The 14,323-nt window shown below is 39.1% G+C and overlaps 1 protein-coding gene and 1 pseudogene across 2 annotated transcripts in view; both read left to right on the top strand.

Moving 5' to 3' along the window:
- INTS4 (integrator complex subunit 4) overlaps positions 1 to 14,323 on the top strand; it is a 111,239-nt gene that overhangs the window by 61,830 nt on the left and 35,086 nt on the right. For both annotated transcript variants that reach the window (XM_077867176.1, XM_077867177.1), the window contains exon 11: positions 6,555 to 6,760. In XM_077867176.1, coding sequence (XP_077723302.1) covers positions 6,555 to 6,760 — 206 coding nt within the window. The remainder of the gene's footprint in view (positions 1 to 6,554; positions 6,761 to 14,323) is intronic.
- On the top strand, positions 10,928 to 14,023 carry LOC144295543 (large ribosomal subunit protein eL19 pseudogene; annotated as a pseudogene).

The raw sequence follows: 14,323 nt of genomic DNA, 5'->3' as shown, positions 1-14,323 counted from the left end.
ACAGTCAACCCACTGAGCCACTCAGGAGCCTCTCACCTTCATTTTTGAAAGATAATTTCACTGGAAATTGAATTCTAGTTTAATAGGGTGGGTTTTTGTTTTTGTTTTTGTTTTTTCCAGTCTTACTAGGTGTTCCACAATTTTCCAATTTGCATTGTTGACAAGTCTGCTGCCATTTTTTTGTTCTTCTGTATATGTTTTGTATAGCTGCTTTTTTTTTTTTTCAAGATTTTATTTATTTATTCATGAGAGACACAGAGAGGCAGAGACACAGGCAGAGGGAGAAGCAGGCTCCACGCAGGGAGCACGATGTGGAACTCGATCCTAGGACTCCAGGATCACGCCCTGAGCCAAACAAAGGCAGATGCTTGACTGCTAAGCCACCCATGCATCCCCTATAGTTGCCTTTTTTTTTTTTTTTTAAAGATTTTATTTATTTATTCATGAGAGACACACACACACACACAGAGGCAGAGACACAGCAGAGGGAGAAGCAGGTTCCCCGCAGGAAGCCTGACCTGGGACTCCATCCTGGGTCTCCAGGATCACGCCCTGGACTAAAGGCAGCGTTAAACCACTGAGCCATCAGGGCTGCCCCCTATAGTTGCTTTTTAAAAAAGTTTTAAATTCAAATTAGTTAACATACAGTTTATTATTATTTCAGGGGTAGAATTTAGTGATTCATCAGTCGTATATAACACCCACTGCTCATTACATCAAGTGCCCTCCTTAATGACTATTACCCAATTACCCTTCACTCACCTCCCCTCTTGCAATGCTCAGTTTGTTCCCTATAGTCAAGAGTCTCTTATGGTTTGCCTCCCTGTTTTTATTTTTATTTTTCCTTCCCTTCCTCTATGTTCCATGAGTTTTTTTTTTTTTTTGAGTTTTGTTTTTTAAATTCCATATATAAATCATACGGTATATGTTTTTCCCTGACTGACTCCTTTCACTTAGTGTAATACACTCTAGTTCCATCTATATTGTAGCAAATGACAGGATTTCATTCTTTTTGATGGTTGAGTAATATTCTATTGTATACATACACTACATGTTCTTTATCTCTAGTTGCTTTTAGAATTTTCTCTTTGTCACTGGTTTTAAATAGTTTAATTGTGGTGTGTTTTGGTGTCATTGCTTCATGCTTCTTATGCTTGAAGTTTGTTGCTTCTTAGATCTGTGGGTTTATAATTTTCTATCAGATTAGAAAATCTTTTGCTATTATTTCTTCATATATTTTTCTGTCCCATATTCCTTTGGTGACTCCAGTCACACATACAGTGGACTACTACAGGTTGTCCTGTAGCTCATTGGTGCCCCACACCCTGGCCCCCTTTGAAGAGAAGTAGTGGGAGGAGGGGCAGGAGGAGAGAGAGAGTTTTAAGCAGGCTTTGTGTCCAGCATGGATCCCAATGCAGGGCTCAATATTACAATCCTGAGATCATGACCTGAGCGGAAACCAGGAGTCAGACACCTAATTGACTGAGCCATCCAGGCACCCCTCCATCCCTATTTTTATCTTGTCTTTTCTTTCTTGTTTCATTTGGGATATTTATTGCTTTGTCTTGGAGTTCACTTATCTTTTCTTCTGCCATGTGTAATCTGATTTTAATCCCATCTAGTATATTTTTCATCTTAGACATAATATTTTTCATTCATATAAATTCAACTAGAATTTGAGTTTGTTTAGTATCTCCCATGTATCTGCTTAATCTGCTTGATCTTTTCTTTAACTTTGTCAACAGAGAATGCATTTATAATAACTATGCTAATATTTTTGTTTACTAGGTCTGTTGTTTTTGTCTACTAGATCTATTGTTTGTGTGATTTCTGTGTTGGTTTTGATTGATTGATTTTTCTCCTTGTTACGGATATTTTCCTACTTCAGAAATGCATGCCTAGTAATTTTCAGTTGGATGCCAGCCATTGTGAATTTTACTGTGTTGGGTAATGAATATTCTTATATTCCTATAAATATTCTTTTTTTTAAAAGGTTTTATTTATTTATTCATAGAGACACACAGAGAGAGAGAGAGAGAGGCAGAGACACAGGCAGAGGGAGAAGCAGGCTCCATGCAGAGAGCCTGACATGGGACTTGATCCAGGGTCTCCAGGACCACGCCCTGGGCTGCAGGCGGCGCTAAACCACTGCGCCACCGGGGCTGCCCCCTATAAATATTCTTGAGCTTTGTTCTGGGTTGCATTTATTTTGGGTCTTAGTTTTAAGCTTTGTTAAAGGGAATTGAAGCAGCACTTCATCTAGGGCTTATTTTTCTCCCACCTCAAGCTCTTCTTTTTATTTTTAGTACCCATCTCTCTTTATATATATATATATTTTTTGTTTTGTTTTGTTTGAAAGATTTTATTTATTTATTCATGAAAGACACAGAGAGAGAGAGAGAGAAACAGGCAGAGGGAGAAGCAGACTCCATGCAGGGAGCCTGATGTGGGACTCGATTCCAGGTCTCCAGGATCAGGCCCTGGGGTGAAGGCGGCACTAAACCGCTGAACTACCCGGGCTGCCCTATATTTTTGTTTTATTGAAGTTTGATTTGCCAACATATAGTATAATGCCCAGGGCTCATCCTGTCAAGTGTCCTCCTCAGTACCCATCACCTAGTCACCCCATCCCCCTGCCCGCCTCCCCTTCTACTACCCCTTGTCTGCTTCCCAGAGTTAGGAGTCTCTCATGTTTTGTCACCCTCTCTAATTTTTCCTACTCATTTTCCCTCCTTTCCCCTATAATCTCTTTTACTATTTCTTTTATTCCCCATATGAGTGAAATCATATAATGATTGTCCTTCTCCGATTCACTTACTTCAGTCAACATAATACCCTCCATAATACCCGCGTCAAAGCAAATGGTGGTTATTCATCCTTTCTAGTGGCTGATAAACAAACTCTTCTGAAGAAACAATGGTAGACCATTTGTGAGCTTTGGAGATTGTTCCCTCTAGTTCTTAGTGGTTCTTTCTCAGACTGCAATTTCTTTGTAAATCAGAACTCAGCTGATAACTTGAGGAAGATGCTCTGCAGATCTCCAAAGTGTTCTTTCTCTCTGTAGTTCTGTCCTTTCTGGTACTTTGCCTTATGAACTCTATCCACATTGGCCTTTCCAGACTCCCAGCTCTATCTTCTCAACTCAGGGATATCTAGAATCTGGAAATTCTTTCCAGATGATAAACTGGTATAATTCTAGAGCCCACTTCATTTATTTCCTGTCTCTCAGGGATCACTACCCTTTATTGATGTCTAGTGTGTTGAATACTGTTGTTTCTGATTTTTATTTCTGTTTCTAGTTGTTTCATATAAAAAGATAAGTCTAGTCCTTGTTAATGGCCATCGTAAACAAAATAGAAGTTCTGCAAAGCCCTTGTAATTTCCATAATATGATGCTATCTCTCTCACATAAAGAATGTCATTGCAAAAGAAAAAAAAAAAAGAATGTCATTGCTTTGAGATGGTTGACTATAACCGTCTCTTCACTAATTTTAGTGAAATTTTCACTAATTGTAACAGACCAGGAGAGTTAATGTTGATTGTCCAGATTTTAAAGTAGATTTGTATCAGAGGATTAGAACTCAGGTCTTTAAAATGCCTATAAAAAATTACCTCAGAATATAACTTCTTAGAAGGGCAAGAAAATTACTTTTGAAAGACAGTTTTCTGTTAAAAGATACAAGAATTGGGTTACCTTATCTAGTTTGCATATGGTTTTCATGAGTGGGTATCTTCCCCACTTTCTTAAAGTTTGCATTATGCCACTTTGGTTTTATGAAAGACCTATATTAGTACCTGTTTTTGTTAACCAAAAGAAATCCAAGGAGTACTTTCGTTTTTATGGAAAAAAGTTGTCACTATAACCATGTAAATCTTTTGTAAAAGGTGACACAACGTGAACTTCTACAAAGTGGAGGATACTCTGCTTTACATTGTTTATACTCTGCTTTACATCATTTCAGTTTATGAAAGGTTTCATCTTTCAGTGTACTTTGGATAATGGATGAAACTTGAATGTAGAAATTAGTTAAAGCAACCTGTGCTTTTTTGTTCTTTGTGAACTTGATACATGAATTATACTTTAAATGGATTTCGTAATAAGGAAGTCCAGTTTTAATAGCCATTTTATCCTAAGACGACTAATGAAACTGTTTTATTTAGTTTCTACTAGCATTTTTGCTTTGTTTAGTTTTACAGTTGAATTTTGTCACCATTAATGTTTATTTCATTTAGTTCTACATATGTTTGTCACTAATGGTTTTAAGATTTTATTTTATTTACTTGAGAGAGAGAACATGAGTGGAGGGTGGGGCAGAGGAGGAAGGAGAGGGAGAGAATCCCAAGCGGACACTGCATGGAACTCAACTTGGTGCTCCATTTCACGACCCTGAGACTGTGACCTGAGTCGAAACCAAGAGTCAGACTCTCCATCCAGGTGCCCCAGTTTGTCACTAAGCATTAGTCAAGGGAACTTAACTTTGGAAAGCAAATAGATCATAACCAGGATCAGGTATGGCAGCTTTCTAATTTTATCATATTTCTAAAATTCTGGGACACATTGCTGGGAATGAAATGGAGCCTTATTTCATTAGCTGTGGACTTTAGTATCACACATACTTATAGTTCTGTAGTTGTTCCATGTTCTCCCTCTCTTTGTATATACGATTTCTCTACTTAGAAAGACCTTTTTCCTTTCTTTTGGCTTAGCAACTCCTCTAGGTATTGTTTTAGAGGTCACTTGTTCCAGAAAGCTGCCTCTGAACCTGTTTAGTGGGCTGCATACCTCTTCTGCATATTCTTATACTCCCTGTGTTTTTCATTGTACCACTCATCGCTTTGTAATACAATTAACTATTCTTTTCTGTAGGCACTGGGAGACCGTCTCTTTCTTGCTCATCTTTATGTCTTCAGTACTAAACACATACTTAGCAAATTGCAAAGCCAGGATCTGATTACATATGATAAGGCACCAGAGGATCCTTTTCCTCCCCTCTGGCATAGCTGATTCCTTTTCTCTGCCCTGGACCCTTTAAGGAGACCGTAATACATTTTCAACATTCCCAAGAGTCCAGTAGAAATAGTTAATTTACCAGACTACACATACAAAGTGAAACACCAAGTTTCTTTGCTTCCGCTTGGAATTGCATCAGCTCACGTCCGTACTGATCATCTCATGCTGATCAGAAGTGTCCCTGTGATTTGCTTTGTGGACTTGCAAGAGTTACGTATGAGTTAGTGTGGTATAATGGGCAGAAGCCCTAGGCAGAAGAGCCAACATTTAACACATTTCGGTCCATCTCTGGCTTTCTTTGTAATTATTAGCAATTTCATGTTTAAATTACATGATTATGAAATGTAGCAAATCCTTTCCTTCTGATGAAAGGAAGAATTCATCACAACCAAGAAAATTCTGAGTCATCACCCTATAATGTAGTAACTCTGCTTTTAAAGTATCTATAAAACCTTTCTTATACAAAAAACAAATTATATTCGTGAGTTTTAACCACAGTTTGAGTGGGTTTTCTTTCTTTTTTGAAACTATACATTTTGTTACAGAACCATGTGGGAACCACGGGAACAAAACAAGCACATATGGAAGTCTTGTGAGCATTGTCTGTAGTTTACTCACCTCTCATCTTTGTATCAAGGCACTTAGCACAGGGCCTGGCTTGTAGTACACATTCAGGAAACATTACTAGTGAACAAATGAAGGGCTTTCTGGATCAGTGACTTTACTGTTATATATGTTCAGGCCATAAAGAGGTAGAAGACATGCCTCTGTTTTCAAGGTGCTTGTGAGATGGATACCTATGCTGTACCTAACATCTACTGGGTTTTTAACATATGCCAGGCACTGTACTACATGCTTTACCTACATTATGTCATTTAGTCCTCCTAACTACTCTGTAAGGAAATGAGTATTATCCCTGTTCAAGGTGAAAAAATTGAGGTGCTAGGAAGTTAAGTTACTTAATCAAGATCACCCTTCAAGTTAGTGGAGGAATTACTCTTCACAACTTACTGTGAGACCTTTATCATTCTAAAGCTTGTATCCTTAACCACTATATAATGATAGTCTAGAATGAGCAGACCTAGATACTAGTCTTATCTCCGCTCTCACTCACCTTAAGGCCACTTAATTCACTTTGCTGAATCTTATTTCTAAGATGAGAAAATAATATCTAGTCTGTTTTAATCTTAATTATTTAAAATCTGCTTTTTAAAAAAGTACTGAATGGAGTACAGTGGTTGGAGGACTGGGGTATATAAGAACTTAGTTATCAAGAAATTCAGATAATAGAGATAGATGTGTGACTTGATCACATGTCTGCGACTCAGGTTGTAAATCTTAGTCCCTGTGACACCAAAGTCTTTGTTCTTAGGTCAGTGTGAAGATGATAGGTGAATATGTGGGCATGGAGGAGATCTCCCAGAAAGACTTTGTTAACTAAGAGGAGTAGAGAGCAAAAGACAAACCTGAATGAAAAGGAATTTTTGGATTTGTCCTATGGCTCTTAACCTGATATGCAGTGTTATTTGTTCCCTGTGTTTAGAGGTCCGCATTGCTGCTGTGGAGGCTCTCTGCATGCTGGCCCAATCTTCACCTTCTTTTGCGGAGAAGTGCCTTGATTTCCTGGTTGACATGTTTAATGATGAAATTGAGGAAGTACGTCTGCAGTCCATACACACCATGAGAAAAATTTCTAATAATATCACTCTCCGAGAGGATCAGCTTGATACTGTCCTGGCTGTGTTAGAGGTGAGTCTTCATAGTTTGTTACTCATTTCTTCATCAGTACTTCCTGAGAGCCACTTTATTTTTAAACCAGGCATTATGGGGTGCCATGGTGGCAGTCGGTTGGACATCTAATTCTTGATTTTAGCTCAGGTAGTGATCTCAGGGTTATGAGCCCTGCGTCAGGCTCTGTGCTCAACATGCAGACTGTCTCTCCTTCTGCCCCCTTTCACTGCATGCCCATACACAAGTTCTCTCTCTCTCTCTCTCTCTCTCTTTCTCTCTCAAATAAATAAGTAAGTAAATATTTAAACCAAGCATTGTGCTAGGTACTAGTGATGCAATAGTGTATGAGCAGCACGATCGCACAACTCCACCAAGGTGGAGGAGACTTACTGTTAAACAGGAAACTCAAAGCTCAGTATTGTTGTGATCAGGAAAGGACAGGGTTGCCTGAGGTAAGGTTGGGAGATGGGAAGGGAGGAAGGAATGCTATAGTGAACACTTGGAGGAGGAAAACTTGGGGAGTTCCTTTTCTTAGGAAGGAATGGCACTGATGGTAGGGTAGAAGGGCACCAGAGGGAGCAGTGTCTGTGGATCCAGAGGTAAGAGTGAGTATGATGCATTTAAGGAATTAAAAGAAATTCATTGTAATAGCAGCATAGAGCTGAAGTGATGTGAAGAGAAGTGGTTATAGATAAGGCAGGGGACTAAATAATGAAGAATTATTTTCAGCCTTTGATTTGATTTACTGCTTCTAGTGAATCGTAGGATGTTACAGCAGGAATAGATCTTAGGGAATCAACTCATTCAACCCTAGAGTTTTACAAAGAACAAAGTAATTTGTTTGTGGTCACATTGCTGGTAAGTGGCTGTGCCAGGATATGAACACAAATTTGCCTCCCAGGCTGTACAACTCTTTGTGGTTCTTGAATTATTTTTCTAAAGTATTTGGAATTTATTTGTGAGTCCCGACATTTTTCAGAATATTAATAAATGAGATTTGGCCTCTGGGTTTCTTTCTTGTTTCTGTTGGTTTTGTTTTGTCAGATATTGTGAAAAGGATAGCTATTGGGTGTTTAGTCATTAGCACTTATTACAGATTTCTGCTCCATACTTCAAAAAACAGATTGGGTGCTTTGATTTTGAAGTTCCCTATCAATTTCCTCAGCTGCTTATCTTAGCACTGCTGGTAGAATTTTTCCTGAATTATAAGTCTGTATTTATAATTTTTCATTTATTTTTTTCCTAGGAAGACAAGTTTGCATTCTGTGCATTGTTCTCTGTGGGTGGGCTTGCTGCCTAGCCCTGCCTTTCCTTTTTGCATTCTTTCCCACCATTCCTCCTCTTGAACTTGATATCAGAGTCACTCCCTTAATCATCATGCTTTTCCTCACCATTTTTCTTTCACTGTTTTTCCCTTCAGCCTGCAAAAACTGCCACTTTTTACCTCATAGACTTTGCTTATCCTCAGATCTATATGAGGCAGCATATTTCCTAAGTAACTCCATCCTAGGTGGGTTAAGTAGAACTCCTCTGTCTTCATGTGTCACCCTGTGTCTAGCATATATCAAGATGGTTGTTGATTTTTGAATTCTTTATTTCACAAGACTAAGAGCTTTACAGGATCCTGGCTTCTTTCATTTTTTTTAAAATTTCTTGTGCCTTGTAGTGTCTGATACAGGTAGATGCTCAGGAAATGTTTGCTAAATATCTGAGCTCTGTTCTGAGGTATGTTTTGATGTACAGAATTGTTCACAGGGCCACAAGCATGCTTAAGTATCTATGACTATAGTTTTCACATTTTATTGCTATTGGCAGATTTTATCTAACTCCTTCTCCTTGATGTGATTATGAGCTACCTAAAGAGAGTGACCATGTTATACCCTTTATCATACTCCTTTGATGTGGTAACTAATGCGTATTGGATGCTTAGTAACATGTTCTAAAATAAATCTGCACAGGTCAACTGTATAACTAGGAATTTCTTAGCATAGTCAAAATTGTTTTCTTACTACTTTGAATTTGTTTTTCCAATACATTAATAGAGCTGCCTTCTATCAGTGGTGGCGATTTGCTATATGGGAAACGTATCTAATGGTTGTCAGTCCCAGTCTTTGGTCCCTGACCTTTTTACCTGGATTTTTTGTTTGTGTGTGTGTTTGTTAGTATTTATGGACCACCTATTATTTGCCAGGCACTGTGCCAAGGAGGATACAATAGTGAGCAAAAACCTTGGCGCTGCTGCTCTTGTGGACCTTATAATTTAGATATGAGGGAGATAGACAAATATGACACAAATAGAGGTATAATCATCCGAGTAAGGAGCACAGGACAGAAAGGAGTGAGGTCCAGTGGGCATATGTTATGGAAGCACTTAGTCTTTGGAGGCTAACGGGGTGTAGCAAATCAGGGAGTGTTTCTGAACCTGATCTCTGAGGAAGAAATTAGACCCTAACTTGGCAGAGAAGAGTTGGGAATATGGAGTATAGGAATATTCCAGGCAGGGCAGCAGCAAGTGTAGAAACTGTGGTAGGTGGAAGGAAGCATGGCACAATAGAGGGACCAAAGAGAGCCTAGTGGTAACAAAGAGCTAGTGTGTAGCATGAGATTAGGCTGGAGCTCTCATGTAGAGCTTTGAAAATCCTATTAAGGGAAGAGCACCTGCATGTTACTTAGGGTGTCCACCAGCTTTGTGACTTCAAACATATTATTAATTCCCACCGGTCCTTGGTTTTCTCATGTATAAAGTGAGGATAATTCTACATATTCATATGTTTCTTTTAAGAATTGAAAGAGATTCATGTAAAATGCTTAGCACGATAGTAGTTCATAATATGTATACAGTCATTCAAGAAACATTACTGACTTTTTTGCAGAGCCAGCTTCTGCACTAGGTTCTAAGGACAACTAGTTGTTACCTCTGATTTGCTCACAATTTTTAGAGAAGGCAGCAGTATAAACCAGTAATTACAAGATCGTATCAAAAGTAAGTAAGCTAAGGAATGACATTCTGGCTAGAGTGCTATCATGTAGCCACAGATGAAGGCTGGGAGGGCAGAAATGGCACAGCATAGACAGAGATGTTGAGAAGTTCACATGGCTCTGAGGGAGAAATGAGCAAAGAACTGATTATGAAGGACCTCGTGTGCTGTGCTGGGGAGCCTGAGCTTTGTCCAAGAGGTGTGGGGAAGCCAAATGAGGTTCCTAAACAGCAAAAACGGAGTCAGATGTATTTATTTAAGGAGTTGGCCTGGGTAATTATACAGAGAAGAATTGAGAGACTTGCAGGCTGAAAGAGGGTTCCTGGAGAATAAAGAAGTCATAATCTCCAACCTAGCTTTGGAGAAGAATCTCTGATTCTTAGATTTTGCTGTGTGGATGCAGATGCATTCCTTTAAAATTTTTAGTTTGATTTGCTTCATGTATTAAGTAAACTTAATACTATAAAACTTTTAGGAGAAAATATTTGTGACCTTGGATTAGACAAAGATTTCTTAGACATGACACCAAAACTTAACCCATAAGAGAAATAACTAGATAAATTGGACTTTATCAAAATTTAAAAGCTCTTCAAGATACTTCAAGATGCTCTTAAAGTATCTCCAAAAATATGATTTAAAGTAATTATAAAAACAGCACAATGTAAATGTATTTAATGCCATCGAACTGTATACTTAAGATGTACATTGACTTAAAATGGTAAATTTTATGTTGTGTGTATTTTACCACAATAGAGATGATAGGATCAAATCAAACATATATAATGCCTTTAATGTATAAACTGTGCGCTAAAGGGGCAGATGGACTTGGATACAGAAACATGCATAGAGGAAAGGTGATGTGAGGACATACCGCAGACTGGGAGAAGATATTTGCAAAACACATATCTGATAAAGAATATAGAAAGAATTCTCAAAATTCAGTAATAAAAAAGCAAATCACCCAATTATGAAAGCATCTGGCACCCTCGTCCACTGCTGATGGGAATGCAAAATGATACCGTCACTTTGGAAGTTTTTTATGAAGTTAAGCATAAATTTACCATTTGATACTGTATTGCCACTCTGAAGCATTTCCGAAGGAGAACTGAAAATTTATGTCCACGCAAAGGCCCGTATGCCAATGTTTATTGTGGCTTTACTTAAAATAGTCCCAAACTGAAAACAGCACAAATCTTTGAGTTGGGGGATGGGTAAGTAAACGGTAATGTATACAATGCAGTACTACTGAATAATAAAAAGGAATGAGTTGCTGATAACATGTAACAACTTGGGTGAGTCTCACATGCATTATGCTAGGTAAAAGTAGCCAGCCATGATTCCCTTTATATGACCTTTTGGGAAAGATAAAAAAATTCTTTTTAAAGATTTTATTTATTTATTTATTCATAAGAGACACACAGAGAGAGAGGCAGAGACACAGGCAGAGGGAGAAGCAGGCCCCATGCAGGGAGCCCGATGTGGGACTCGATCCCGGGTCTCCAGGATCATGCCCTGGACTGAAGGCAGCGCTAAACTGCTGAGCCACCCGGACTGCCATGGGAAAGGTAAAATTGTAGCAGAAAATATATCTAGTTGCCAGGGACTGTGGGCAAGGGTTAGACTACAGAGGGACCCTAGGGAAGAGTTTGGTGATGGGAGTGTTTTATATCTTGATTGAAATGATGGTTATGTAACCAAATGGCTTTGTTAAGCTTATGGAAGTTGTTCACTGAGAAGGATGAGTTTTACAGAATGAAAACTATACGTCAGTAAACCTGACTTAAAACAATGCTTTGGAGATCTCATTTCCACTAAAAGGTACCAAAATACCTAAGAGAAATGGCTGATTCCAGTTCTAGTGCAGGAAATTTAACAAAGTGAGCTTATACCACCTTGTCATATAGAAAGCAATTATTAGCTATCAAAGACCTCTAGGATCATATCAGGAAGACCCAGGAGACACATCATTAAGGGTTATAATACATTATTATAGACACATCATTAAGGACTATAACTGCAAATATGTTTAAATTCATGATTTTGTAATGATACTTAAAACACTGCATTAGTTGTCTTTGGAAGATGCTTGGTAATCAACTTCTTATTTTGGAAACTGGTAAATTAAGGAATCAAGCATTAATCCTTTCTTTTCCTATACAAACTGAACTTCATGATAACCAGCTAGTTGATAAGGAGAAGTTTCTTTTTATGAAAGTATTCCAGTTAATAAAGAAGAATGGTAGGTTTGTGTATCATTGTTTTACAACTTTAGTGAATTAGTAGATCTAGGCAGTGATCACCAGTGGTTATGAACCTCAACCAAAGAGAAACAGACATATAGTTCCTAAGGGAAGTACATCATACCACTTGAAGTGGTCTTGTTAAAAAAAAAAGATTTGGGGCAGCCCTGGTGGCTCGGAGGTTTGGTGTCGCCATTCGGCCCAGGGTGTGATCCTGGAGACCCGGGATCGAGTCCTACATCGGGCTCCTTGTGTGGAGCCTGCTTCTCCTTCTGCCTGTGTCTCTGCCTCTCTTTCAATCTCTGTGTCTCTGAATAAATAAATAAATAAATAAATAAATAAATAAATAAATAAAATCTTAAAGAAAAGTTAAAAAAAGATTTGAGGGGATCCCTGGGTGGCTCAGTGGTTTAGCACCTGCCTTCAGCCCAGGGCGTGATTCTGGAGTCCCGGGATCGAGTCCCACATCAGGCTCCCTGCGTGGTGCCTGCTTCTCCCTCTGCCTGTGTCTCTGCCAGTCTGTCTGTCTGTCTCTCTCTCTCTCTGTCTCTCTTTCTCTGTCTCTCATTAATAAATAAAATCATTAAAAAAATGAAAAAGATGTGAACATGAATCTGATCAAACCTCTAAATCTAACTACCATTATAGGATGTATAGGGAAGAAATTGTATGGAGAGAAATATGAGATATACAGTGATTTTTACATATTAGAAGATATCCTTTTTTAAGGATTTTATTTATTTGAGAGAGAGTGAGCAAGAGAGAGAGCGTGAACAGAGGGAGGAGGAGAAACAGACTGAGTAGAGAGCAGGGAGCCTGATGCAGGGCTTGATCCCAGGACTGCAGGATCATGACCTGAGCTGAAGGTAGATGTTTAACCGACTGAGTCACCCAGGGGCTCCAATATTAAGAGATACTTAAGGAACATATTGCTGCAAAACAAACTTTTTGAGTCAGAGAAATATGAGTACATACAGGATATTTGGTATTAAGCAATTACTAATTTTTAGGCATGATATTGGTTTTGTGGGTTTTTTTAAAAATAAGGAATCCTCTTTAAAAATATAGTTATGGGGATGGCACCTGTGTGGCTCAGTCTGTTAAGCACCTGTCTTCAGCTCAGGTCATGATCCCAAGGTCCTGGGATTGAGCCCCACATCAGGCTCCCTGTTTAACAGGGAGCCTGCTTCTCCTTCTTCTCCCCACCCTTGCTCTCTCTTGCTATCTCTGTCTCTCTCTCTCTCTCTCTCTCTCAAATAAATAAACAAAATCTTATTGATTAATTGAAATATTTCCCAATGAAATGCTATGGTTTCTCTGGCTGGCTTCAGAAAAATCTAACTGGGAGGAGTGGGTAAAAGTCTAGATGACCTTTCGGCGCTGCGGCTCAGGCTTCAGAAGAGGCTTGCCTCCAGTGTCCTCCGTTGTGGCAAAAAGAAGGTCTGGTTGGACCCCAATGAGACCAATGAAATCGCCAATGCAAACTCCCGTCAGCAGATACGAAAACTGATCAAAGATGGGCTGATAATCCGGAAGCCTGTGACTATCCATTCCCGAGCTCGGTGCCGGAAAAACGCTCTGGCCCGCCGGAAGGGCAGGCATATGGGCATTGGTAAGAGAAAAGGTACTGCCAATGCTCGAATGCCTGAGAAGGTAACGTGGATGAGGAGGATGAGAATTCTACGCAGGCTGCTCAGAAGATACCGTGAATCTAAGAAGATTGACCGCCACATGTATCATAGCCTGTACCTGAAAGTGAAGGGTAACGTGTTCAAGAACAAGCGGATTCTCATGGAACACATCCACAAGCTGAAGGCAGACAAGGCTCGCAAGAAGCTTCTGGCTGACCAGGCTGAGGCCTGCAGATCTAAGACCAAGGAGGCCCGCAAGCGCCGTGAAGAGCGCGGCTCCAGGCCAAGAAGGAGGAAATCATCAAGACTCTGTCCAAGGAGGAAGAGACCAAGAAATAAAACTCCCTCTCTCTTGTCTGTACATAGTGGCCTCAGCATGAATCAGATCAGTTATTCAATAAAACAAACCTTTATCTGCCAAAAAAAAAAAAAGTCTAGATGGAACATGATTGGCTCTGAGTTAACTGTTGAAACTGAAGGATTTATAATCTCTACTTTTATGTATGTTTCAAAATGTATGTACTAAAACGTTTTGAAGAACTGACAGCAAATGTTGTGGAGAGATAGCCAAGAAGAATAGAACTGATATGCATCCATATCTTTTAGCATTAAGTTGTTGGTGACCTTTTCCAATCATATTAGTGAGGCGGAGCAAGTGTTGGGAAGGAAAGAAGCCATTTTCTCCAACATTATCTTGTAACACTCTCTTTTTATTTACTCTGCTCTAGCCAC

Source organism: Canis aureus, chromosome 23 (genome assembly GCF_053574225.1).
Source record: "Canis aureus isolate CA01 chromosome 23, VMU_Caureus_v.1.0, whole genome shotgun sequence".
NCBI classification, from domain to species: Eukaryota; Metazoa; Chordata; class Mammalia; order Carnivora; family Canidae; genus Canis; species Canis aureus.
This window is presented reverse-complemented; position numbering and strand designations above follow the sequence as displayed.